Source organism: Phyllobates terribilis, unplaced genomic scaffold (genome assembly GCF_046119375.1).
Source record: "Phyllobates terribilis strain yellow unplaced genomic scaffold, ASM4611937v1 Scaffold_4690__1_contigs__length_58136, whole genome shotgun sequence".
NCBI lineage: Eukaryota > Metazoa > Chordata > Amphibia > Anura > Dendrobatidae > Phyllobates > Phyllobates terribilis.
This window is the reverse complement of record NW_027367439.1, coordinates 30,886-58,137: the sequence shown is the minus strand read 5'-3', so window position 1 is coordinate 58,137 and position 27,252 is coordinate 30,886. Positions and strand designations below refer to the sequence as shown.

The 27,252-nt window shown below is 40.4% G+C and overlaps 1 protein-coding gene across 1 annotated transcript; it reads left to right on the top strand.

The window, feature by feature from the left end:
- Positions 1–6,836: 6,836 nt before the first annotated feature.
- On the top strand, positions 6,837–7,886 carry LOC141249512 (uncharacterized). The gene has a single exon (XM_073669655.1). It carries the CDS (start codon positions 6,966–6,968, stop codon positions 7,884–7,886), a length of 921 nt encoding a protein of 306 aa, XP_073525756.1. The 5' UTR covers positions 6,837–6,965.
- Positions 7,887–27,252: the final 19,366 nt, after the last annotated feature.

Below are 27,252 nucleotides of genomic sequence, written 5' to 3'. Positions count from 1 at the left end.
CAAATCCTTCTCCAATCCAAAGCGACATGAGAGCTCCCTATTTCTGTGCTTGCAGAAAAATTTAAGGTGCAGGAGATCAAGGATAACGAAGACAAACACTCGAAAAGGGAAACCAGAGGAATGGAGCTCAAACTCTCTCGAGTTCTCCAGAATCTGGAAAATGAGGATGAGGGAGACGATCTAGATGACGATCGTGATGTTGCCATAAGGACGAAGGTAGTAAAGAAGTTCTTTAAAAGGCAAGGTGGCTTCAAGCGCGATCCAGCAGGCAAGCAGCGCGATGTCCCGGACTTTACATGCTTCAATTGCAATGAGAAGGGACATCTAGCCAAGGCGTGTCTCATGCCAAGGAGAATCCAAGCTCAAGCTCCAACAAGCAGCCCCTAAAACAAGCATTTGTCACGCTTTGGGGAGAATCAGATGATGACTCTGAAGATGGAGCGCAAGCACATGTGTGCTTGATGGCTGGTGATAGATCTGATTTAGACTCTGGATCTGAAATAGAGGTAGCCAATCTAAACCTTGACATTTTGCCTTAGCGCAACCTTGTTTGCCTTTTAAGAGAACTGATGGCTGGACAAAAATCTCTAGCTCTGAAGCTAGAGAACAGCTGGTTGAACTTAATTCTAGAAAGGAAGTTATAGATTAGCTTTCCAAGCGTTTGCATGACAAGCCCACTCTCATGACTAAATCTTGTGAGCGTTGTCATGGAAACGGGTTGGAAAGGAACTCTGACTCAACTAAGGACGTAAAGCTTGATCAGATTATCTCCAAGCTTGACGACCTGACTAAGCTAGTAGAGGCAAGGTCTGTTCCTCAAACATCCTTTGTCAAAGCTAGACCTGGACTGGGCTATGACCCCCAGGAGTCTTCTTCTAATGCCAGCTTTCCTCAAACAAGTGAGTATCCTGAGAAACTTAAGTCACCTGAGCAAGACTTGACTGCTTACAAGAGTGAGAACTCTCACTTGAAGAGCAAGATCCAAGTTATTGAGGAACAACCATCCAAAATCAAAGAATGATTTCATGGGGAAAAAGTGCACCACTTGTATGTGAAACAAGCGCGAACCCCTACTCAACCTATGAAATTGGAGAAAAAAGAACCATTTCAACCAGGGAAAGGGAAGTATGGTTACGTGAGAGGTAACCATTACTGCACTTTTTGTGGTAAGAATGGACATAATAGGCGTGAGTGTGAGGAACTGAAAGTCCTAAAAAACAAGCCCTACAAGCCAATGGATAAACCTAAGGGCAAGCGTACACGTTGTTGACAGTTACCTGTCAAGAACGATTGCGCTTCAGCACGAGGAGGTGCGCTTCTTAAAGCGCGACCTCATATGGTGCTTGATCTGAATGATCCAAGTTATTATGAGCCAGTCCAAAAGACTAGTGTAGTAATATCTATGTGTAACGTTCCCACGAAGCGTAAGCTTCGTTGGAAAATCAAAGCTTGATCTTTGTATTTGCAGGTTGGAATGATGAGTAGATAGCACATTAAAAGCGGTTGTTTGTGTCATGACGGACGATCCACAGTTGCTACTCTCATTTCAAGATAAGGGGGGAGATAGTGTCTCCTTCGGTGACAAGACAAGAAAAGATCAATGCTAGACGATACCAGCGCAATCTGTGTCAATTTCAGCGTAATTTGTGTATCCATATAATCAAGTACATCACACACGAACTAAGTAGATCGATATACGACACCACTTTCTACGTGATCATGTGGAGCGCAAGAACATCGAGCTTAGTCATGTATCTTCAAAAGGGCAAATAACGGATATTTTTACTAAAGCGCTTAATCGACAGGTCTTCTTAAACCTTCGGGTTCAGTTTGGCCTTATGCGACTCCATTAGCTTTGAGGCAATGGCTCTGTAAGTATTTCCCTATTTGACTAGAATTAGCGAGCTTAGTATCAAGGTATGAACTATGGTAGCTTGCGCTTGATAGCTTTGATTCATTCATGCTTTATGGTTGTTCATTAAAATGAATTAGTACTAAAGTTATCTCACTTGCTTAGCTCGATTTGATATGATCATAGTCAATTGCATGCTCTTCTTTTCCAAAAACTTGACAATGGTGATCGTCTTCAACCCATATTACATGCCTAATAAATGATCCATTGCATAGGTGTCCTAAGCCTGACTAGATGTTACACTTCTCTCGTCCTTTATTGAACTCCACATAGGAGAAGTATTCATTTGGTGACGTAAAGCTCATTACCCTCTCTATATGCACATACTATTATATTATACTTGAGTGATTGAATGCTCTAATGTCCCAATATGAAATGTGCATTTCCTGTTCATTAAATGCTTTACATAGTGGTTGGTAAGTTGAACTAGACATCACACTTCTACATCTAACGATCTCAGTCAGTTTTTGTGCTACATTAGAATATTTGGCCCGTGATCTGTGGTTGAGCTTCTACTGTTCGAAGGTTTCAGAATTGCGCTTCAAAGTGCAACGACTAGTTTTGCTACAGGATTTGTTGAGTTTTATTAATGTTGAAGTAACAGCTAGTTGTGAACGGCTCTTTCCATTTTATGAGGTAACGGCTCCAGCTAATTATAGCCGTTGAAGAAAGTACAGCGCGTCAAATCCGGAATTCCTATTGGACCGTTGCACCTCCCAGCGCCTACCGTCCGTTTTAATCTGGAGCGTTGATTTCTTCGGTTGAGATTGAGTGTCAAGTGCTATAAATTCGAGGTAAACCCCATCCCATTTTTTACCCTGATTTCTACTCTTGACTCTCTCTCTCTCTCAAACTCCAAACATACTTTCTTCCCTAATCCCTCTCACACATACATTCCCATGGAAAATCTGAACTTAGCCGCTCTGGACCCGGAGACAAGGGAGAAGGTTGAGTCCCTGATCAAAGCTCAATCTTCGTCCTCCGTCCCATCAGTTTCTACTATCCCTCCAACACAATCCACACAAACATTAGCTCCACAATTTGAAGCCTCCACAAACGACCCTCCTCCTACCACGGACGACCCTATCCACACCACAGATACCCCATCCTCCTCTAAACAGCCCCTCATTGACCTTGCACGTACAGCTGAAGATCTTGAGCTCGCTGGATACGACGATGCTCAGGTGCATAAGGTAATGTCTGACTTGGAGAAGGAACTTGCAAGAGAGGAACCTCTATCTACCCCTACAAAGGGAAAAGTTGCGCTCAAGAGTGATACGCCATCACGGTTAGATGCTCCTACACTCTTTTCTCCTCAGCAATTGATTGCTAATCTTCCCTCAGAATCCGATGACAACAATTTTCACATCGAAGCTCGTCCTGGTACCGAGTCTCCTCTTCATATCTCTACTCAACGACCCGATCACCAGAGTGACCTGGTTCGTCAACACGGTCGAAAGAGGAAAGCTCACGTCATTGAACAGGTTGAATCATCTGACGGCTCAGAACATGAATCTCCACCTCTGGAAGCAGTTCCAGAAAAAGGTGCTTCTACCCGAGCAAAGCGCGCTAAGGTGATAAGTCCCATTGCATTCCCTCCTATCCCCGCAGGTATTGCTAAGCGTTCTTTTCTTTACCCGGAGATAGTTACACAAGACCTGCTTGTCGAGCTTCAAGACTCTTCACATGTCAAGAGGTTTTCTGGCTGGTTAAATATGCAAGGCTGGGATAAGTTAGACACAGAGCCAGCGCACTGTAACGATTCAATGGTCTACTGATAACTTGCATTTAGGATAGTTTAGGGCATGTTTATTTCTTCTCATTAGGTTGGTTTTGTTTTATTTTCGATAGGTTTGTTTCTTTTTCGTTTAGATTTCTAGTGTTCGGAGTCTACCCTTGCGTTATGTGTTTTTAGGATGACTTGGAGGCGTTTTTGATGATCGTGGACTATATCTTGGGGAAGCTCATGTGGATGACTTGGATGTGCAATGCCGGGGTCAAGAACGTGTGGTGCAACGAGTAAAAGAAGATTGAAGTGAAGCCTATGCAGAGTGAGACTCGGCCGAGCTGTAGCCCGAGTCAGAATACCAAAGCATCACCCTCGCAGAGTGAGACTCGGCCTGAGACTCGGCCGAGTCGTGGACCGAGTCGTGCTCTGAGTCCCGTTCCGAGAAGAATGAATTTCCACGTAACTCGGCCTGAGACTCGGCCGAGTTACGGGCCGTGTCAGGACGATTTTTCCTCCTCTAACCTAGGTATAAAAGGAACTTTTCTTGGGGACTCTTGGGGGGACCTTTTTGGGGGATTAGAAAACTTTTGGAGATCTAAAAAAACCCTAAGAGAAAGCTTGTGGATTGGATAACTTGGATTGGATTGAAGTTGAAGGGTATGTTGTCTATTACAATGAATTTGATTTCTTCCTTCTCCATGTCTAGCTAAGCTTCAATTTCCATGGTTGGGTGAACCCTATGATGGAGTAGATGAGTTTTTATGATGATTTTTGGTTGATTGATCATTTGAATGAAGTTTGATTCTCTCCTAGGATGCTTATTGCCCTAATACTATTGTAATAGGAAATCCTACTATCATTTGAGTCCGAGAGGAGATTTTGATTTTAGGGATTGATTATTTGAGTTTACATTTGTCAATTCATGTTAGATCCCTAGGGAGAACTTGAGAATTATTTGCATGAGAGTGATCTAATTTCTCTAGTGAAATTTTAACTATCGTAGTTGATCGATGATTGAATAGATTATGCGGAGCGCGAGAGCGGAAGTTGATTTGTTTGTCATTTGATCTCTAAGAAGCGTAAAGGGTCTAGTTTAGGATAGCCTTGCACGAGAGTGATTGCTAGTCGAATCTAGGCACGTGCACTTATCGTCTGAGAAGAGGTAGTGCTGACATTAGATAGTTGGTCCTTTGAACGACATTCAATTCGGAAGTTAACCATATATCGTCTTAATCTCATTGAAACATCATAGTGGGGATCCTAACCTTGGAAGTCTTTCTCTGTTGATAACTTCGTGTTACTTGTTAGTTTGAATTCGGTCATAAACTATTCACTCCGTGATCTTTGGCTTAGTCTATTCGTTGGCATAACAATTGATACTACATAGTCCCTGTGTTCGACACCTTGATACTATAACCGAACTCGTTCGCTTGCGAGTGTTGGATTTATCCGCATCAAGTTTTTGGCGCCGTTGCCGGGGACCATCGCTAGTATTGGTTGATTTGAGCAACCAATAGATTGAGTCTCATTTTGTTTTTTAATTTGTTTCTTGTGTCTTTGGTTTCAGATTTGTTCTCCTAGCTGATGCGAAGAGCTCTGAGCAGTGGTACACTACGCGACTACGAACCTGAGCCCGAGCGTGCTCTTCATAGAGGGTTAAGAGAGCAAAGAGAGACTAGAGCCCGAGCTATGGAGGAACAACAAGAGTTGATGGCTCGCCAACAACAACAATTGGCGGATCTACAACACCAACTGGAGCAGCTTCAAGTGCAAAATATTCCTCCAGAGCCGCTGACTTTGGGTGACTATGTGTTGCCTCGTCACCAAGGACCCACGTCTGGTGTGGTCCGGCCTCCAGTAGCTGCTCGTAACTTTGAGCTGAAGCCATCTCTGATTAATATGGTTCAGCAAAATCAATTTGGAGGCCTACCGTCCGAGAATCCTCACCAACATCTCAACACTTTCTTGGAACTTATGGATACGGTGAAGATTCATGATGTCTCTGAGGATGCGCTTTATTTGCGTGCCTTTTCATTCTCCCTTAGAGGCCGAGCTAAAGCATGGTTCCAGGCTTTGCCTCAAGGCACTATCAATACTTGGGATGGGCTAGCTAAAGCATTCCTAACCAAGTATTTCCCACCAAAGAAGACCGCATAGATGAGGAATCAGATCAGTTCATTTCAGATGAAGGATGGGGAATCACTGTATGAAGGTTGGGAGCGTTTTAAAGAACTTTTGTTGTATTGTCCTCATCATGGACAAGATAAGTGGGTGTTGCTGCACACCTTCTACAATGCCGTGGACAATACTAATAGGTTGCTCATTGATGCCTCATCTGGAGGTACTATCATGAAGATGCATATCGATGAAGCTTGGGAGAAGATTGAGGAAATTGCCCAACACACTCATTATTATAATGATGTTCGTTCTATTCCTACTTCTAAGAGAACGGGTGGTCTCTACGAGGTTGATGATGAGATTTGCCAACAAGCCAGAATGGAAGCTATGGCTCATGAGATTAAGCAGTTGAAGTTACAGATGAGCAGGTCTCAGGGTAAGAAGGAGGGAGGTCCTTCTCACGTTGTCTCGAATGTGGTTTGCCAGTTTTGTGGGGGAGGTGATCATACCATATCATCTTGCCAAATATATGCTTCTCAAAATGCATCCCAAGAAGAAGAGGTGAACTACATGAATAACTTCAACAACGGCCCTAAGAATGATCCTTACTCTAACTCCTATAACCAAGGTTGGGGCAATCGCAACAACCTCTCTTATGGGAACAATCAAGCACACCAAAGGCCACCTCCTGGTTTTCAACCCAAAGTTTGTCCTTACCAAGGACAATCATCACAACCTTCCCAAAGACCCTCTTGGGAGACCGCTATTGAGAGCCTTGCTACATCCATGAAAACTCTAACCGAGGAGGTACGTTCTCAAGCGAAGAATTTGAAGATTGTAGAGCAACAACTAGCTCAGCAGGCAGCTAATGTTCCAAGGCCAAGTGGTCATCTTCCGGGCCAAACTGAAGCCAATCCAAAAGGGCAAATCAATGCCGTGTCCTTGAGGAGTGGAAGGCCACTTGAAGATCCTAAAGTGGTAGATCTTAAGAAGAAAGGTGTTGTTATTGATGATCCCGAGGAAGCAAAGGTTCAAGAGAAAGAGGAGAAGGAAGAGCCGAAGTATGTGCCACCACCACCTTACAAGCCTCCTCTTCCTTTCCCACAAAGGAGAGCTCACGCCCAGCTAGATCACCAATTTGGCAAATTTGTGGAGGTGTTGAAGAAACTTTGCATCACCATTCCCTTCACCGAAGCTCTCAAGCAAATGCCTACCTATGTGAAGTTCTTGAAGGAGATTCTATCCAACAAGAGAAGCCTTGATGATTATCACACCGTTGCTTTGAGTCAAGAATGTAGTGCTCTCATCCAAAACAAGTTGCCACCTAAGCTTGAAGATCCGGGCAGCTTTAGTGTTCCTATGGTGATAGGGAGGAGTACCTACCAGGCTTTATGTGATTTGGGTGCTAGTGTGAGCATCATTCCTCTATCCATATGCAAGAAGCTAGATTTAGGAGAGCCTAGACCGGTGAAGATGACCTTACTCATGGCCGATAGATCTACAACACGCCCGGTTGGTATTTTGGAGGACATTCCGATCCAGATCGGCAAGTTCTACATCCCGATTGATTTCATTGTCCTAGATATTCCCGCTGATTCTCCTATTCCAATAATAGTGGGACGACCCTTCCTAGCTACCGCGGGTGCTCTTATCGATGTGAAGCAGGGTGTTCTCTCCTTCAATATTGGGGAAGAGAAAATGGAATTCAACCTTCCTAAGGTTGTGAAGCAGCCTGCTTTTGAGGATGATGTTTATAGCTTGGACGTGGTTGAGAAAGCAACTCAAGAATCGTTGATGGCCATTTTGATTGATGATCCGTTGGAGTATTGCTTGACTGAGAGTGTGACCGAAGCTGACAATCAAGAGCTACTTGCTGATGTGCTCTTCGAATTTGAATCTAGTAATGAGGTGCATGAGGCCGTATTTGAGACCCTATCTAGTGAAGACGTCTCCCCCATGGAGGAGACTCAAGAGGCACCAAAAGTGAAGTTGAAGACTCTTCCATCCAATCTGAGGTTGAAGGAGGATCTTGATCCAGGGGATAGTGGCCATCTTCTCCGTCTACCTAATGAGGGGAGATTTTCTCTCAAGGGTCGACCTCCTCCTAAACCACCTTCACGAGAGTAGTTCCTAGTAAGTATTTCTCTTCCTTTTGCTCTTTAATTATACATTGGGGACAATGTTAGTTTTAAGCTTGGGGGAGGGGAGTATTAGGTTGTTAAGAATTGCATTTTTTTTTCTTTTTGATTTTGATTTTTTTTTGTTTTTGTGTCGGTTATCACTTTTCCCCTGCATGTTCCTTTGTGAGTTCTTATAATGGTGCATTGACTGTGAATCTTTTTAGTATGCTTTGGTTGTTGATATTTCAATTGCATTATGAGGATGTCATGATTGATCACGCTTGAACAATGAACTGAGCATGCCGACTTTGATTAAGATATATTAGAACTGAAACTCTAGATAATTGTCCTAGTGAGCTTGTTTGCCTTTCTTGGACTACATTGCAAAGTCCTCTTATTTCTCATGAGTGAACTCTCTTTGTTTGTTATCTCTAGAACTTGCTTCCAAATCTCTTTGAGACTTCATATAGGACTAAAAATGCATTACATTTGATTGAGACATTATATTTTTATGAGCCCATATTATCCTTGACTATCCTTGATGATATCCTTCTCTTGTAACCCTTTGAGCCTTATAGCCTTTCTTTGTTAGCTCCACAAAAGTAATCCGAGCTTATATTTATATCCTACCTATCTAGGGGATTGAACTTCTATTTACTTGGTGTGGTTGTGAGACAAGCTTGGGGGAATGGTAGATGATGGGGGTGGTTAACGATGGAATCCCACGTGGCCAATCCGGAATACTCTCAGGTTTGGTTCAACTGACGTGGAAACTCGAAGGAAACGTTCTTGGTGAAAGATCTCGCTAAGGCTATTAGGCTTACTGGGCAGTCGAGTGGATTAAGGCGATTGTACATGAAATATTGGCCCGCAGGTGTAAAACAGCTAAAAGAGGTAGTTTTTGGTCCAAATGTGCCAAAGCGCGCCGTGACCGTCGATTTTCTAAATCCCAATAGGTGCCTTCTTCACCACTTCATCATTACAAACATCACCCCAAGAGACTACGATAGGGAGAAGGTAAGAATAGCCGACTGTTGCATCATGGCGGCCGTCTTATCCAACCAGGTGGTCAACACTGCTCAAATCATGATTTGCCACCTTGTTCTGTGCCGCTCCAACCTCTGGCCCCCTTCCGTTTCCCCACGTAATTTGTAAGATGTTGAAGGCCGATGGTTTATATGATCAAGCTCTGAAGGAATACGACTGTTCCACCTTTCTCACCACCGACTCCATTTATGCCATTCTGATGCTGAAGCCTGAAGGTGCTCCCTCCAGCTAGCACTCAGAACTCAGCCTTCACGCTCAAACTGTTGTCGCTCCTGCAGATATCTCGAGTCTTGTTTCTGCACTAGAAGCGCATCATGAGATGGTTGAAAAGCATATGGGAGAACTGTGTGAGGACGTCTTGAAAGTTGCTTCTTTGGTCCAGTCTGGTTTTGACCGTATGCTGCAGATGATGATCGAAGCTGATGAACGTCGTTGATGTGGTTGTGTGGTGGTAGCGCTTTCATAAGCGTTTTTTGCTTGTTTCTTTCTTATTCTTCTACTCTGTTTAAGTTGATAATGAACTAGTCTCGATAGGTTGCCTACCCTGCTTTTGTGCCAGTTACTTAAACGTCATTAATGTCAGTATGCTTTGATTTTCATATCTCTGAGAGCTTTGCTGACTTGATTCTTTCGTACTTAAGTTGCTTTCTGTTTGCTATTTTGCATTGCTTGACTTCTTATCTAGAAAGCGCAACCTCCTATGTTTCTTACCGTATGATTAAGCTTTTGATTTTTTTGATGATGTCAAAAGGGGAAGAAAATAGGTACATCCTTCTTTGATTGAGGGGGAAGTATGAGACCGTTCTAAAACTTAGGGGGAATTTGAAACTGTTGGTATAGTACTTGGTAAAGTACTTTGACCTAATTCCGAATCTGAGTACATGATTAACTTGTTGTTTATTGTCTTCATTTTGATCATTACAGAAAGTATATGAGCTTACCTGTTAATGGTTTGTCATCATCAAAAAGGGGGAAATTGTTAGTTGAGCTTTGGTAGTCATATTAAAGCTCAATGTATTTCTCTTTGTTTTGATGATAACAAACTAATCTATCTAATCTATTAGTGTTTCTAAGCTTCCCAGGTTATTATGAGATATGCTGGGATGCGCTTTAGTGACCAAAAGATGCGCTTCGACTGTCCTCAGTCGCGCTTTACACCAAGCGAAGAGACCGAGTTTCGCAAAAGGTGTTGAAATAATCCCATTCAAGTCAGGAAGTGAGAGTGATTGAGCCTAAGGCGTAGAAGACGCGCTTGAATGAAGTTGAAGAAAAGTTGATCACGAGGTTCCACTGTAGCAAAGGATGCACGTCGTCGTAGAAGAAAACTGCCGAAATGCATGGAAAGGCTGGTGAGCTGGAGAATTCAAATTGTGTGCACAAGAGGTGCGAGAAGAATTTGGAATTCTTTGATACGCAATTCCAGGGATTGCTAGCGTGGAGGAGTTAGTTAGCGAGGAGGGCATGAATTGCTGATGTGGCGTGGATGAACAAGTTGAAGAACAAAACCAATTTAATCCAGCCTTTGATTATCTCTAGCAATTTGATCAAGGCGCACAGATTGATGAGGTGGCAGCTTGCTAAGTCTAAGTTTGTTACACGACATTAAGTGTGGGTTGTATCTTAAGTTTTGTGTATAAATAGTGGACTGTATCATTCATTTTTTAGGCGTTACAAAGTGAGGAAAATCAGAGAGAAGCTAGGAGAGCTTAGTGTTGACTCATTTGTAATCGAGAGTGAAGTGCCATTGTTCTAGAGCTGAATTGGAGTGTTGTTAGAAGAGCGTTTACGAGTGAGCTTCGAGAGTTGAAGCTAGAGTTGTAACCTTCTTCTATCAATACAAGTAGTGGTGAGTTTTATCCCGAGTCAATTGGTGACTTAGGGTTCTCACCGTTTGATAACTCTTGTGTGCAAATCGAAGAACGCTTTAAACACTTAAAGCGCGCTTTATTGTTGTCTGACCTCTTCCGCGTACAAGGACATTCGTAAATCAATTACTAAGTGTTCTACAAAGGTCAAGCGCATCTCTAAGTATAAAAGCGCAATTATATACTTTGAGAAGCGCATCTAAAGCTTAATCAACTTTAGATACATTGAGCAATAGTTGCTTAAACACGAACCTACAAAACTCTTGGATTATTTTCTTTTGCAAAGATGATGAGGAACTAATCCTCTTGTTCACTCATCGGATTAAGGCACTCAGATTTGGCTAGATTGTAAGATTCGAACCTCTTGCATTTTATTCAATATAAAGTTGTTTTTGATATTTCTTGTGCTTGAGCTTTGACTGATTTATGTTGATTGTTCTAGAGTATCTAACTAGATCTATTGATGTTTATCATATTTCTATAGCTAGACAATTCCATTTGAAAACTCTTGTTTTATGGTAGCAAGCATAATTTGCAGAAATGATTTGCGAGTGTATCTTATGTAGATTTATCAAATTCTTGTCAAGTATCAGAAGATTTGTCTATGATATTGCATGAACCTATCTATTCTTGATCTTAATGCTATTGTGTTATTAAATCTTGGGATTTCATTGGTTATAGCGACAATATGGTTTTCTAGGACTATTTGCACTAGTTGCTTTCTTAGAACAAGGATTAGCACAACTTATTTACGAATGTAGGGTGTTGGGAATCTAGAATATATTGCCTATCTGTTATGCCGAAACTTGTTGATTGAATGCTTTGATCAATTACTTATATCTCGTGTTTGCATACTTTGGTCACTTACACCCCCAATCTTTTCTTGTTAATCATTCGTAGGTATTAGGCGGAAAACTTATCTCCCTTAGGTGCGATTCCTACTTCCACTATATTTTGTAGTGAGAGTTCGGTAATTAATTGACTTAGGCAATACAACTTTAGCTTGGTCAAAGATCATCATGAGGCATCTATGGATCTTTGACACATGTCTCAACCCACTCTACAAACACCAAAGTAGGTTTTCCAATCGCAATAATGTTCTGACAACTTATTCACTCATCCTTCACCATCTTCATTCACATTTCAACTTCTTCATTTTCACCTTACTCTAACACACACAATGAAGATGTTTTTTTTTCTATCAAAGTTCAAAAAACTTTCTGTGGGTTTGAAGAGTGGTAGGATCGAGATAAAAAGCTAGTGTAACAAGATATGTATGTTAACGTTACACTTACTCTATAATCTATGAATAAAAGCTACAAAGCTAGTATCCAGAGACTAGCTCTCAACAAATCGAGTATAGATATGAATGATTCGCTTGTTGAAAACCTTTATAGAGTAGCTTGGAACCGACTAACTCTTAGAGAACAACAGCTCAATTGACTAGCTTATGTGTTTAGAAAATACGGAAGTTAAAAACACTTTAAGCGAGTCTTTTCCCTTTTAATAAGCACTGCACGCTAGAAAGCGAGTATGTTGTAGTTGCGGAATAACAAGGGAAAACCACAACATGAATCTTAGATTGTTAGATGAAAGATTCTGCTCAATATGCACAGAGAGACTTTGTTAAGTTGAGAACCGTTGACAATAATATATACCCAGGATGAAACTCACCGACATATTGATTACAATAAACAAAGAATTACAAGGCCTTATAACTCTCAGCTCACTATACTTGCATTCAACTCACTTACAATGTTTTTGCTCTCAAGTTGTAAAGACGACACTCGCTCCCTTAGAGATCACCAGCTACGCCCAAACACTCAATCCTACTAACCTCCAAACTTTTAGTCTTTTGTATCCCTCCAAGACACTCACCCTACTAACCCCCAGGCTTTCACGATCATGTTGTGTTTGTGCTAGCTAGACTTTCTCTCCCTCTCGAGGTTTCCCAAGCTCGTGCGAATACATACATCCATTACACCTATTTATAGAAATCCTAAAGTTCTTCCCCAAGTTAGAAAACTCTATACAATATTGTAATAAAGGAGATTGCCACCTTGGAAATCCGTGTGACTATTCTCCGGATATCTCCTCCACATATTTCTCCTTTTTCTTGATCAACAAACTTGTAAAAACTTCTGCCACGCTGGCGATCCCCTTCCACACCACACCGCTTCAACTTGTCCACGCTAGCGATCCATGCTCCTCACTCTCCATAGGTAGAAACACATTCTCCTATCCCGAGCTTCATGTCTTTCCCATCATCTGGCACAAATACTCTACGCGCTGGTGCAGCCTAAGCCACCTGAGCAGACCTCCTTCACTTTGTTCCTTCTTTTGTTGAAGTACCAGATACACTAGTCGGCAACGACTCTCTTCGTCTCTCTGATAGTCCAAGGTCTTCAACTCTATTCACGTCTTCACTCTTGGAATTGTGATTCTTGACATTAGACTTGATTAAGACTGCCTTTTCCATATCTGCTATCTTCGCAAGGTTCAAAGCTAGTCTTTAGCTTGTTTGCTCGGCAAAGCGACTCTCTTGGCTTCTTAAGATACTTTGTAATACTTAGAAAACACAAGATAGATTAAATGGAGTGTTTATCATCATCAAAACAAAGGAAGCGATTAGTCTGAGAAAGCTCAAACTAACAATTTCCCCTTTTTGATGATGACAAAACTTAAACAATGTAAGCACATCTATTTTAAAACATACTCAGTTAAGCTATAAGATATAGAATGAATCTTAAACTGATACTCAACAGATTGACCAAATCTGCTCAAAATCTCGCTAGAGCCACTTAGCGAGTGTACCTTTATTACCCCTTAGACCAAGCTGGTCTAAATTTTGCCCAATTTCGACAACGGAAAGAGTATTCTACCTCAATTTTGTTAGTTTGAGCTTAACTTAGATAACAAGCATAACCATGCAAAGAGAATGCAAGCGAGACAATAACCATGATGAACTCAAGTTACTAAAATCAATCTAAGGCATACTTTAAATATATATAATGTTCCTCACGCCTTTTGTAGACGGAACCCTAGCGAGTCTATCACATAGTCACGCAAAGAGAATTCAAAAAGCAAGTAAGAGTATCAACTAAAATCACCTTCATCTTAGTTTGTTCAACAACTTTACCAATATACTTGATTTCTTCTTGGAGCGGCATCACTTGTCGCAGTGCCTAAATGATAAAGAGTGGCTTAGAACTGGTCTCGAGATAATATACTTTAAGCGAGGGTGGACAAGGTATGGCTCTAAGGTGTAGACTTCATAATTCATGTCGCCTGATTAGCACTTGATTTGGATAGTTGTGTGGGGCTTCAAGGCAGTCATTCTTCACTCGCTTTTACCATTGGCTCTTAGTTACTTATACTAAGAGAAGTTCGATCACGCTTGAGATGTGATATAGTAGCTTAGTCATGAACTTCAAAGCGCAACAATGAGGGGATATAATGCACATATAAGGGGGTCACTCACACCCAAATATAGCATGTATTATGCATGTGCATATGGGGAATACTGGCTTTTTGTCACAATAATGTATACTTCATGTGTGTAGATATATCAAGGGAATTAAGAAGCAAGGAATAAAGTCAGGCTTAGGGACACTTAAAAGTGGATCATTTCTTAGGCATGTAATAAGCAAGAAGACGATCACCACTTTCATGAGAGGTAAAGAAGAGCATGAAATGATATAGAAGATAGGAACATGCTTGCATCAATACACTCATCAAGCAAGTCATTTCTTGTTTAGATAAAGCAAGTTAACAAGAAAAGGTCATGAAAGGGCACCTCATCCTAAGTTCCCAAAGATAAAATAGAATGCTTAAACATAGCCAGTATAGAGGAACTTATAGCGAGTGGATGAATGGTCTAATTGATAGGAATTAAGCCCAGATGAAGCCTTTGATTTAAGAAAGGTACCCAGTTTAGAACTTTAGTGAAGATATCGACGATTTGACTCTCAGTTGGTATATGTGTAAGCTTCACCCTCTTATGCTTAACGTGGTCTTGTAGAAATGATGGCGAACATCAATGTGCTTTGAGCGAGAGTAATACACTGGATTCTCAGAAAGATTTATGGCCCTTGTGTTATCACATAGAATCTGAAGAGTACCTAGGTGAACACCATAGTCAACTTCTTTAAGAGCTCCTTAATATACTTCTGTTGATGGATTTGCATACCTACTTTGAGCTGATTAACTTGCAGTCCTAGGAAGAAAGTGAGCTCACCTATCATGCTCATGATAAACTTTGAGCTCATTGTGTTCTTGAAATCCTCAACTAGCTGCAGATTAGTCAAACCAAAATAATGTCATCAACATAAATTTGGACAATTAGCACATCTCCTTTCACCTCTCTAACGAACAAGGTCTTATCAATAGGACCTCGCTTATAATTATTTTGGAGGAGATAGTATGATAAACACTTATGCCAAGCACGAGGAGCTTGTTTCAGTCCATAGAGTGCCTTCTCTAGCACAAAGACGTGCTCTGGATGATCTGGATCTTCAAACCCGGGTGGATGCTTAACATACACTTCCTCCTTCAATTTACCATTGAGGAAGGCAGTCTTTACATACATTTGGAATAGATTAAATTCCTTATGGGCCGCATAAGCAATTAATAAACGAATAGCTTCAAGTCTAGAAACAGTTGAATATGTTTCATCATAGTCAATACCTTCTTGTTGATTATACCCTTGAGCCACCAGTATTGCTTTATTTCGCACCACCTCTCCACCTTCATCTAGGTTATTTCTGTACACCCAGCGAGTACCTAATACAGTTTTGTTTGCTGGTTTTAGGTACGAGTCGCCACACCTCATTTCTCTTAAATTCTTCTAGCTCTTCTTGCATCGCGATCTCCCAATCCAGATCAAGAAGTGTTTGATTGATATTCTTGGGTTCCTTAAGTAAGACAAAGGCCCAGCTAGAATATTGACATTCAGATCTAGAGCAAGTCTGCATACCTGAGTCAAATAAGGATGTAATGTTGGTTACTTGATGATCCTTCATTTGTTGATAGTTTCTCACTTCAATTTGAGTAGAATCAGGAAGAGTGAGAATAGTGGTCTTTCTTTGAGTGCCATGTCATCTTTCAACTTTTTCTCATGGACTCGCTTCAAGATCTTGTAGAGTCACTGGAAAGGGAGTCTCATCAGATGTATCTGTAGAAGGAGATTCTGGACTCGCTGGACTCCCTACGGGACTTGCTAGACTCGCTGCGGGACTTGTTGGACTCGCTGCTCCTTCAGCGACTATTGGAATGACATTATTGCTTGAAGGAAGATCAACATCACCATCTTCTTCATCTTCGCTACCTAAACCTGTATCCACAGAAGATGGAAAAGAAGAAGACGAGATAGAAGATAGAGATTGACTAACCTTGACAAATGGATCTTCACTCATGACTGTGCTAGAATCAATAGGCCTCTCATCGAACCTAACATGAATGCTATCTTCAATCCTCATGGTTTGCTTGTTCATAACCTTGTAGCTTTGCTTGCTGGCGCATAGCCTAAGAAGACAGCCTTATCACTTCTGGCATCAAAGTTCCCCAAAGAGTCCCTTCCATTATTATGAACAAAACACTTGCATCCGAACACCCTTAGATGTGAAAAATTAGGTGTTCTTCCTTTAAGCAGTTCATAGGGAGTCTTATCAAGCAAGGGTCTAAGCATAGCACGGTTAATAATGTAACTAGTTGTGCTTACAGATAGAGCCCAATAGCTAGATGGCAAACCGCTTGATAATAGCATTGTTCTAGCCGTTTCTTCCAGAGTTCTATTTTACTTTCAACCACACCATTTTGTTCTAGAATATAAGGAGCTGAGAAATTATGCTCAATTCCTTTACTTCTATAAAATGAGAGGAACTCTTTATTCTTAAATTCAAACCCATTGTCTGAGCGAATCATTCGAATAAGGAGTCCTAGATTCCTTTCCAAAAGAGTAGCTAGTTCATGGAAAGCACCAAATCCTTGATCCTTACTCTTTAGGAAGAGAGTCCAGGTGAAACGAGAAAAATCATCAACAAGAACAAAGATGTATCGATTACCTCTCTTACTCTGTGTTCGCATAGGTCGACATAAGTCCATGTCTATAAGTTCAAGAGGCGCTTTGGTGGACACTACATTTTTAAGAGGGAAATAACATCAAGTTCCTTTGGATTTGCAACATTCTGCGCAATAGGTCATTGACTTTGGCTGGATCCGGGGAAGACCTCGCACAAGACCTTTAGAATGGAGCTTGTGTAGCAAGTACACGCTAGCATGCCCCAATCATTGGTGCCATAGATTAGACTATTCCTGGAGTGTGTCAAGGCACATTTGTCTAGATGGGGAAATCCATGATCAAACAAGTTAAGTATTACAAACCCGCTTTCCTTTTAAGAAAATTTCCTGCTTAGCATTTTTAACAACACAAGCTATTGTGTTAAATGTAACCTCATTTCCCCCTTGGTCACACAGCTAAGCTACACTAAGGAGGTTAAATTGAGATTATCAACAAGGTTAACATTATGCACTTTGATAGCATTAGCGAGCTAAGCGCTACCACTACCAATGATCTTACCCTGTTTCTTATCTCCAAAGATACATTTCCTCCATTTTTAGCATGAGGCGAGAGTAGAAGAGAGGAGTCCCCTATCATATGACAAGAGCACCCGTTGTCGATATACCACCTACTATTACCTTCATCTTCTATGTTGACCTGTGTACCTAGGCCTTCTGCTGCCATAAGGCAAGACGAGGTTGAGTGAGGGAGAGAGCGTGAATCATGTTTCGAACACCTTTGGCTTTCTTTTGTTGTTTAGCCGGCTATTTCATTTTGTTGGGATTGCTTTGTTCTTTGAAATACTTCTTGTTAAGTCTCATCATGGTAGCATATTCCATGTCTTTCATGATCCAAAACAATAGAGAGAGATATATATGTAGCGAGTGACAATTAGTGCATACGAGCAACCTGTGCTCTGATACCAATTGTGGGTTTGACGAGGGGTAGGATCAAGATAAAAAACTAGTGTAATAAGATATGTATGTTAACGTTAAACTTACTCTATAATCTATGAATAAAGCGAGTATGGATATGCATGATTAGCTTGTTGAAAACCTATATAGAGTAGCTTAGAATCGACTAACTCTTAGAGAAGAGTAGCTCGATTGACTAGATTTAGTGTTTAGAAAATGCGGAAGTTAAAAAAACTTTAAGCGAGTCTTTTCCCTTTCAATAAGCACTGCACGCTAGAAAAGCGAGTATGCTATAGTTGCTGAATAACAAGGGAAAACAACAATATGAATCTTAGATTGTTAGATGCAAGATTCATCTCAATATGCAAAGAGAGACTTTGTTAAGATGAGAATCCTTGGAAATAATATATTCCCGAGAAGAAACTCACCGATATATTGAATATAATGAACAAAGAATTACAAGGCCTTATAACTCTCAGCTCACTACACTCGCGTTCAACTCACTTATACCGTTTGCGCTCTCAAGTTGTAAAGACGACACTTGCTGCCTCAGAGATCACCAGGTATGCCCCAAACACTCATTCCTACTAACCTCCCGGCTTTCAGTCTTTTCTATCACTCCAAGACACTCACCCTACTATCTACCAGGCTTTCATGAACTTGTTGTGTTTTTTCTACCTAGACTTTCTCTCCCTCTCGAGGTTTCCCAAGCTCGTGCGAATACATACAACTATTACACCTATTTATAGAAATCCTAAACTTCTTCCGCAAGTAAGAAAACTCTATACAATATTGTAATAAAAGAGATTGCCACCTTGGAAATCCGTGTGACTATTCTTCGGATATCTCCTCCATAGATTTCAGCTTTTTCTTGAGCAACAAACATATAACAAACTTCTGCCACACTGGCTATCCGCTTCCACACTACACCGCTTCAACTTCTCCACGCTGGCGGTCCACGCTCCTCACTCTCCATTGGTAGAAACACATTCGCCTATTCCAAGCTTCATGTCTTTCCCATCATCTGACACAAATACTCTACGCGCTGGTGTAGCCTAAGCCACCTGGGCAGACTTCCTTCACTTGGTTTCTTCTTTCGTTGAAGTACTGGATACACTAGCCGGAAACGACTCTCTTCTTCTCTCCGCTAGTCCAACGTCTTCAACTCTCTTCATGTCTTCACACTTGGAAATGTGATTCTTGACTTTAGAGTTGATTAAGATTGCCTTTGCTATATCTGCTATCTTTGCAAGGCTCAAAGCTAGTCTCTAGCTTGTTCGCTTGGTGAAAGCGACTCTATTGGCTTCTTAAGCTACTCTTGTAATACTTAGAAACTTAAAGTTTTGATGTTGTTGAAGTTGAGGTTCATATTGAGTTTGGAAGAAGAAATTAATTGAAAAACTATTATTTTTTCGTACCTCGTTGGTGACATGTTAATTTTTTTGATCTGTATTAGTTGTTATATGAAGGCAGTCCCGCATTTTGCAGTTTTTGGAGAGGCTCTTAGCTACTTCATATATGGACTCTGCATGACAAGGGAAGACTCCTAGCGAGTGTTCTCATATAGCTTAGTAATGAAGCAAGGATCCAATTCAAATGCTCTAGAAAGGCTAGACTAGCTCCAAACACAAGGTGCATTCTATAAATTGGTTGAGAATTTTATAAATACTTACCGATTTTCGTGTGATTGTGCTGTATAGATAGAAGCATATACATATCCATTTTTAGGCTCATATCATACTGGGTATCAATTTTTTGACCAAGCTTATGTTCTAGATTCATATCCAATCCTTGATCAAATACCGGTCTAAACTTTGTGTTGGGATGGACTCCAATAACAACTAGATGAAGGTCCATCTACGTAAGAAGATGAGAGTCCAGGTTTGCAAATGTGGGGGTGACCACCTCTACACACACTCCCCAAATTCAAAAATTATGTGGAAGCCCCTCCTATTCAGTCGGCTAACTTTAGCGAGTTCTTCGTCACATATACTGTTTTGAAAAGAGAGATGATATTATCATCTGGGCTAAGAGAAAAGCCATGAAACAAAATTACACTCTAGGTCAACCACATGGTAGAAAACAAATCAAAAGGAAGAAGGTCTGCCACTTGGTTTTCTTGTTAGAGGCATGGGCCGAATACCCCAAGCTACACCATTAGTGAGAAGGTGATCATAAATAGAGGTATAAAGTATGGTTTCCCTTTTACGTTTCATGTTTTTGAAGAGCTAATTGACTTATGGAATATTGTTGTACAACGGGGGTACTCGGAACCATGTCCTTTCTGATAACCTGCATGGAAATCCATATGTCGTACGCCCACGAAAATAGAATTGGAGAAGATGAGAGAAATGGATGAGTTTCATGTTAATCCAAACCATGTAATGACGATGTTGTCAAGGCCGGACATTTTAATGAGTATCAAACAAGTTTGCAACACCAATTTGAAGTTTAAGACAGAAGGAATGGAGGGAAGAACAATTGTTCAAGAGTTTTTCCAAATGTGTAAGGAAAATAATTACGACATAGAGAACATATCCGATATAAAAACAAACAAGATCTTAATGTGTTTTTCGCAATCTCGGATATGATCAGACTTCTTAGGGAATTCTCATACGTGATGTTATTGCACTACACATATATGAATAATGTGTAAGTATAATTCCCCAAACCTATATTGTATTTTTTATGTTCCATATGAACCTTTCAAAATAATTCTTTTTACAGTTACGATAGTCCTTTCTTTGAGATTTTTGGTTTCACATCAATGTGGAAGAATTATTACATTGTGGGTGCATTCGTGGCATGTTAGTTTGAGCTTGCTCACACTAATTACTTCATTTGTTTGATGATGATGAACACTACATTTAATCTATCTTGTGTTTTCTAAGTATTACAGGAGTAGCTTAATAAGCCAAGAGAGTCGCTTAGTTCAAGCGAATAAGCTAGAGACTAGCTTTGACCCTTGCGAAGATAGAAAATACAGCAAAGGCAATCTCAATCAACTCTAAAGTCAAGAATCACAATTCCAAGAGTGAAGACATGAACAAAGTTGAAGACCTTGCTTTAAAGGAGAGACTAAGAGAGTCGTTGCCGGCTAGTGTATCCAGTACTTCAACGAAAGAAGAAACAAAGTGAAGGAAGTCTGCCCAGGTGGCTTAGGCTGCACCAGCGTGTAGAGTATTTGTTCCAGATGATGGGAAAGACGTGAAGCTCGGGATAGGCGAATATGTTTCTACCTATGGAGAGTGAGGAGCATGGATCGCCAACGTGGACAAGTTGAAGCGGTGTGATGTGGAAGCGGATCACCAACGTGGGAAGAAGTTTGTTACAAGTTTTTTTCTCAAGAAAAAGAAGAAATCTGTAGAGGGGCTATCCGGAGTATAGTTACACGGATTACCAAGGTGGCAATCTTCTTTATTACAATATTGTATAGAGTTTTCTAACTCCGGGAAGAAGTTTAGGATTTCTATAAATAGATGTAATAGTTGTATGTATTCGCACGAGCTTGGGAAACCTCGGAGGGAGAGAAAGTCTAGCAAGCACAAACACAACATGATGGTGAAAGCATGGGAGTCATTAGAGTGAGTGTCATGGAGGGACACAAGACTGAAAGTTGGGAGGTTAGTAGAATTGAGTGATTAGGGCATAGCTGGTGATCTCTGAGGGAGCGAGTGTCATCTTTACAACTTGTGAGGGCAAACATTGTAAGTGAGTTGAACGCGAGTGTAGAGAGCTGAGACTTATAAGCCCTTGTAATTCTATGTTCATTATATTCAATATAGTGGTGAGTTTCATCTCGGGCATGTATTATTGCCAAGGGTTCTCACCTTAACAAAGTCTCTTTGTGCATATTGAGATGAATCTTTCATCTAATAATCTGAGATTCATATTGTGGTTTGCCCTTGTTATTCTTTGACTATAGCATACTCGCTTTCTAGCGTGCAGTGCTTATTCAAAGGGAAAAGAGTCGCTTAAAGTGTTTTTAACTTCCGCATTTTCTAATCTCTGAAGCTAGTCAATCGAGCTACTCTTCTCTAGGAGTTATTAAATTCTATGCTACTCTATAAAGGTTTTCAACAAGCCAATCATTCATATCTATACTCGCTTTGTTGAGAGCTAGTCACTGGATACTATCTTTGTAGATTTTATTCATAGATTATTGAGTAAGTGCAATGTTAACATATATATGTTGTTACACTAGCTTTTTATCTCGATCCTACCCATCGTCAAATCCACAATTGGTGCCAGAGCATAAGTTGCTTATATCTTACACAGACTGATTCCTACTCTATAGTTTGAAGTCATGGGCAATGAAAAACACTCGTTCAACCCTGGGATCTCTTTAGCTAAGACACATATCATAGCTGAGGGTGAACTGGAATGGTGGCTCACAGTGACCAAAAACTACATCCAACAAACGGACTATCAAAGTTAGAGGATTATAGAGAAAGGTGAAGAAAAGCTCAAGGACGAAACCGACACTTACAAATGGGGACCTTTTGAGTATGCTACCCTCGAAAAGAATGCCAAAGCAAAGCAACTCATCCTCAGCACGCTCTCTCGAAAGGACATCGACAAGATCATGTCTCTATCCACTACCAAGCTAATGTGGTAAACCATTATTGATATGCACAACAACAACGAGAATATGAGGAACAATCTTCGATTTGAGCTCCAAAGGGACTTCCATTCGTTTAAGATAGGAGAAAGTGTGTCTCCATCTGACTATCATTCCCAGTTCCAGGTACTATGTGATAAGATGTCCCAAGCTGGACTAAAGGTAGAACCTTGGGAACTTACACTCGCTTTTATCCATGGTGTTAATGCTAAATTTGATACAACTAAACGAATAGTATTAATGACTAAAGAAACAAAAGATATGCCTGTATCTGTACTTGCTGGAAAATTAAGAGTGCATGAAGCTGGAGATCAAAAGGAGTCGTTAACATCTAAAGAATCCCAAGGAGTAGCTCTAAAGCTCACTCGCGTGCTTGAAAAGGTCGAGGATAATGATGAGTCCGAAAACAAAGAAGACCAAGAAGTGGCGATGCTGACCAAGCTCATCAAAAGGTTCTTTAAGAGGAAATTTGGAATAACTACCAAAGGGGACAAAGACTACCAGAGAGATCCAAAGGATATCAAGCCTTTTAGCCTCAATAGCATAACGTGCTATAAGTGCTCAGGTAGAGAACATCTCTCTAGGGATTGTCCGAGTGAAAGGGTCGAACCGAACGAAGAAGAAGGTAGATCCAAAACACCTCCTAGGAAGGCCTTTGTCACTCTATGGGGCGATTCTGATGACGAAGTTGACGTTGGTGAAGATCCAAGGAACTGCTTCGCAACTGATCAACCTTTTCTAGAACCAGCTATCATACCTGATGTTGAGGTAAGTGTCCTTGTCCCATAACCTTTGCTAGCTATCCCTTCTACACCCCTCTCTCTATATCTATGGATGTACTCGATCAAGCGAGTCTATTTGAGGACAAGCTTGATTTGAGTGATGTTGTTTCCTCTCAGTCTATTACGACTATATCCGAGGATATGCTCATTCAAGCAAGTCTAGAGATAGACAAGCTTGCTTCGAGCGAGTCATCTAAGACTGTACCTAATCGTACAAAGCCTTCACAAGCTAAATACGAACAAGCAAGAGCGAAGCGAGTGTTACTTGTGTCTCACATAAGTAATACTCAACTTGTGTCATGTCTTTGTCATTATGACTACTCAGAGCGAGTTTCTAGTAATGTGAAGATGAAAGTTATACCTTCCAGTTCTGGAATCACAAGTGCTAACTTTCTTACGAAATCAACACTTCGTTGGGAACATATCGATTGATTTATTTTGCTGGTTTGGAGTGAAGAGTAGGTGCTTAATGAGAAGATGCGGTTCGAGCGAAAGATCATCGCAGTCTGTATATACATAGTTCGAGCAAAAGATCACTATGTAATAGCTATGTAGTTCGAGCGAAAGATTATTACATACAAGGGATACTTCAACCACTCTATTCCAACCTACAGGGAGGAGATCTCTATCTCCTTCAGACCTGACCTGAATAGATCAAGTATGAGCAAAAATACTAATATACTTCTCCTTCATTCTTATTTTACAAGAGGTATACCTTTTCTTTGGAGATTTAATATCGCTTTGCTCAAAAGCATGTCTCACTCAGTGGTGAAGCTAAATATATTATTCTAGAGCGGGACTTAGTTAGTTCAAAGCGAATCTCTAAGAGTCTTAAGCGACTCTTCACTCATGCTCGATGAACTACATCCAACAAACTTGTCTATCTGTATTGGAGAGCTTTTCGATAAAGGTGAAGCTCATTCATGTGCTGGCAGAATGTCAAATCTCTAACATCTCTTGTAAAGGACCGAACCGGGTAACTTTATTAAATCTAAGGCTTCAGCTGGGCTTACTTCCTATCAATTAGACCATTCGTCCACTCGTTGTAAGTTCCTCTATACTATCTATGTTTAATTATTTTATTTTATCTTTGGGAACTTAGGATGGGGTGCGCTTTCATGATCTTTTCTTGTTAAGTTTCTTTATCTAAACAAGAAATGAATTGCTTGATGAGTATATTGATGCAAACATGTTCCTATCTTCTGTATCATTGCATGCTCTTCTTTACCTCTCATGAAAGTGGTGATCGTATTCTTGCCTATTACATCCTTAAGAAATGATCCACTTCTATGTGTCCCTAAGCCTGACTTTAACGCTTGCTTCCTGATTCCCTTGATATATCTCCACACAGGAAGTATACATTATTGTGACAAAAAGCCACTATCCCCATATGCACATGCTTATTACATGCTATATTTGAGTGTGAGTGACCCCCTTATATGTGCATTATATCCCCTTATTGTTGCGCTTTAAAGTTCATGATTAAGCTACTATATCACATCTAAAACATGATCGGACTTCTCTCAGTATAAGTAACTAAGCGCCAATGGTAAAAGCAAGTGAAGAATGACTGCCTCGAATCCCAACACAACTATCTAAATCAAGTGCTAATCAGGCAAGGTGAATTATCAAGTCTAAACATTACAACCATACCTTGTCCAGTCTCACTTCAAGTATATTAGCTCGAGACCAGTGCTAAGGGACTCTTTATCATTTAGGCATTGCGACAAGTGAAGCCACTACAAGAAGAAATCAAGTATATTGGTAAATCTGGTGAACATACCGAGATGAAGGTGATTTGAGTTGATACTCTTACTTGCTTTCTGAATTCTCTTTGCGTGGCTATGTGATAGACTCGCGAGGGTTCCAGCTACAAAATGCAGGAGGAATATTACATATATTTAAAGTATGCCTTAGATTGATTTTAATAACTTGAGTGCTTCATGGTTACTGTCTCGATTGCATCCTCTTTGCATGATTATGCTTGTTATGTGAGTAAAGCGTGACTGAGTACCTTATTCTTAGTTCCCTTTGATGAATTATATATGCCTTTTCGATGATGCCAAAAGGGGGAAGAAAAACGGTTTGGGAAGGTGAAGGATTAAGGTAGAATACTCTTTCCGTTGTCGAAATTGGGCAGAATTTAGACCAGCTTAGTCTAAGGGGGAATAAAGGTACACTTGCTAAGTGGCTCTAGCGAGATTTTGAGCAGATTTGGTCAATCTATTGAGTATCAGTTTAAGCTTCTTTGTATACCTTATAGCTTAACTGAGTACGTTTTGAGATAGAGGTGCTTAGACTGTTTAAGTGTTTGTCATCATCAAAAAGGGGAAAATTGTCAGTTTGAGCTTTCTCACACTAATCGCTTCCTTTATTTTAATGATGATAAACAATCCATTTAATATATCTTGTATTTATTACAGGTGCAGCTTAAGAAGCCAAGAGAGTTGCTTTGACCAAGCAATTAAGCTAGAGACTAGCTTTGAGCCTTGCGAAGATAATAGATATAACAAAGGCAGTCTCAATCAAATCTAAAGTCAAGAGTCACAATTCCAAGAGTGAAGACGTGAAGAGAGTTGAAAACCTTGGACTAATGGAGAGACGAAGAGAGTCACTGCCGGCTACTGTATCCAGTACTTCAACGAAAGAAGAAACAAAGTGAAGGAAGTATGCCTAGGTCGCTTAGGTTGCACCAGCACATAGAGTATTTTTGCCAGATGATGGGAAAGACGAAAATCTCAAGATAGGTGAATGTGTTTCTACCTATGTAGATAGAGAAGCGTGGATCGCCATCTTGGACAAGTTGAAACGGTGTGGTATGAAGCAGATCGCCAAAGTTTGTTGCTCAAGAAAAAGAAGAAATCTGTGGATGTGCTATCCGGAGTATAGTCACACGGATTGCCAAGGTGGCAATCTTCTTTATTACAATATTGTATAGAGTTTTCTAACTTGGGGAAGAAGTTTAGGATTTCTATAAATAGGTGTAATAAGTGTATGTATTAGCACAAGCTTGGGAAACCTCGAGAGGAAGAGAAAGTCTATCTAGCAAAAGGATCCTGAAAGCCTGGGAGTTAGTAGGGTGAGTGTCTTGGAGGGATACAATAGAACGAAAACTTGGAGGTTAGTAGGATTGAGTGTTTGGGGCATAGCTGGTGATCTCTGAGGGAGCGAGTGTCGTCTTTACAACTTGAGAGCGAAAACGTTATAAGTGAGCTGAACATGAGTGTAGTGAGCTGAGAGTTATAAGGCCTTGTAATTGTTTATTCATTATATTGAATATTGTGTTGAGTTTCATCCCAGGCATGTATTATTTCCAATGGTTCTCACCTTAAGAAAGTCTCTCTGTGCATATTGAGCTGAATCTTTCATCTAACAATCTAAGATTCATAATGTGGTTTTCCCTTGTCATTCTGCAACTATAGCATACTCGCTTTCTAGCGTGCAATGCTTATTCAAAGGGAAAAGACTCGCTTAAAGTGTTTTTAAATTCCATATTTTCTAAACATTGAAGCTAGTCAATCGAGCAACTCCTCTATAGGAGTTAGTCAATTCTAAGCTACTCTATAAAGATTTTCAACAAGCGAATCATTCATACCTATACTCGCTTTGTTTAGAGCTAGTCTCTAGATACTAGTTTTGTAGATTTTTTTCATAGATTATAGAGTAAGTGTAACGTTAAGATATATATCTTGTTACACTAGCTTTTTATCTCCATCCTACACCTCGTCAAACCCAAATGGCATTTGAGCAAATAGAAAACCATGAACGGGTTGTAGAACAACTTGCAAAGTTGTTCTTGAAAGTGAAGAAAGAGCAACAATGTATAGTGACTAATAGGATGGCGGCGTTTATGGATCCGATTTGTAGTATGTTCCCAAACTTCATATTCCCTCTAAGCCAACTTTATGTACCGAGGAATATTGAATTTTTTCCTAAAAGTTCAATAATAAGGCTAGAGTGGCCATGTTGTCAAATGCGTAGAAGACCTTGTTCTATAATTGTTCAGAATGAGACATATAATTTGAATCTCGAGAAGCTAAAGCATGACATGTGTGATCTATAAAAGGTACATGCGTATGTACAAAT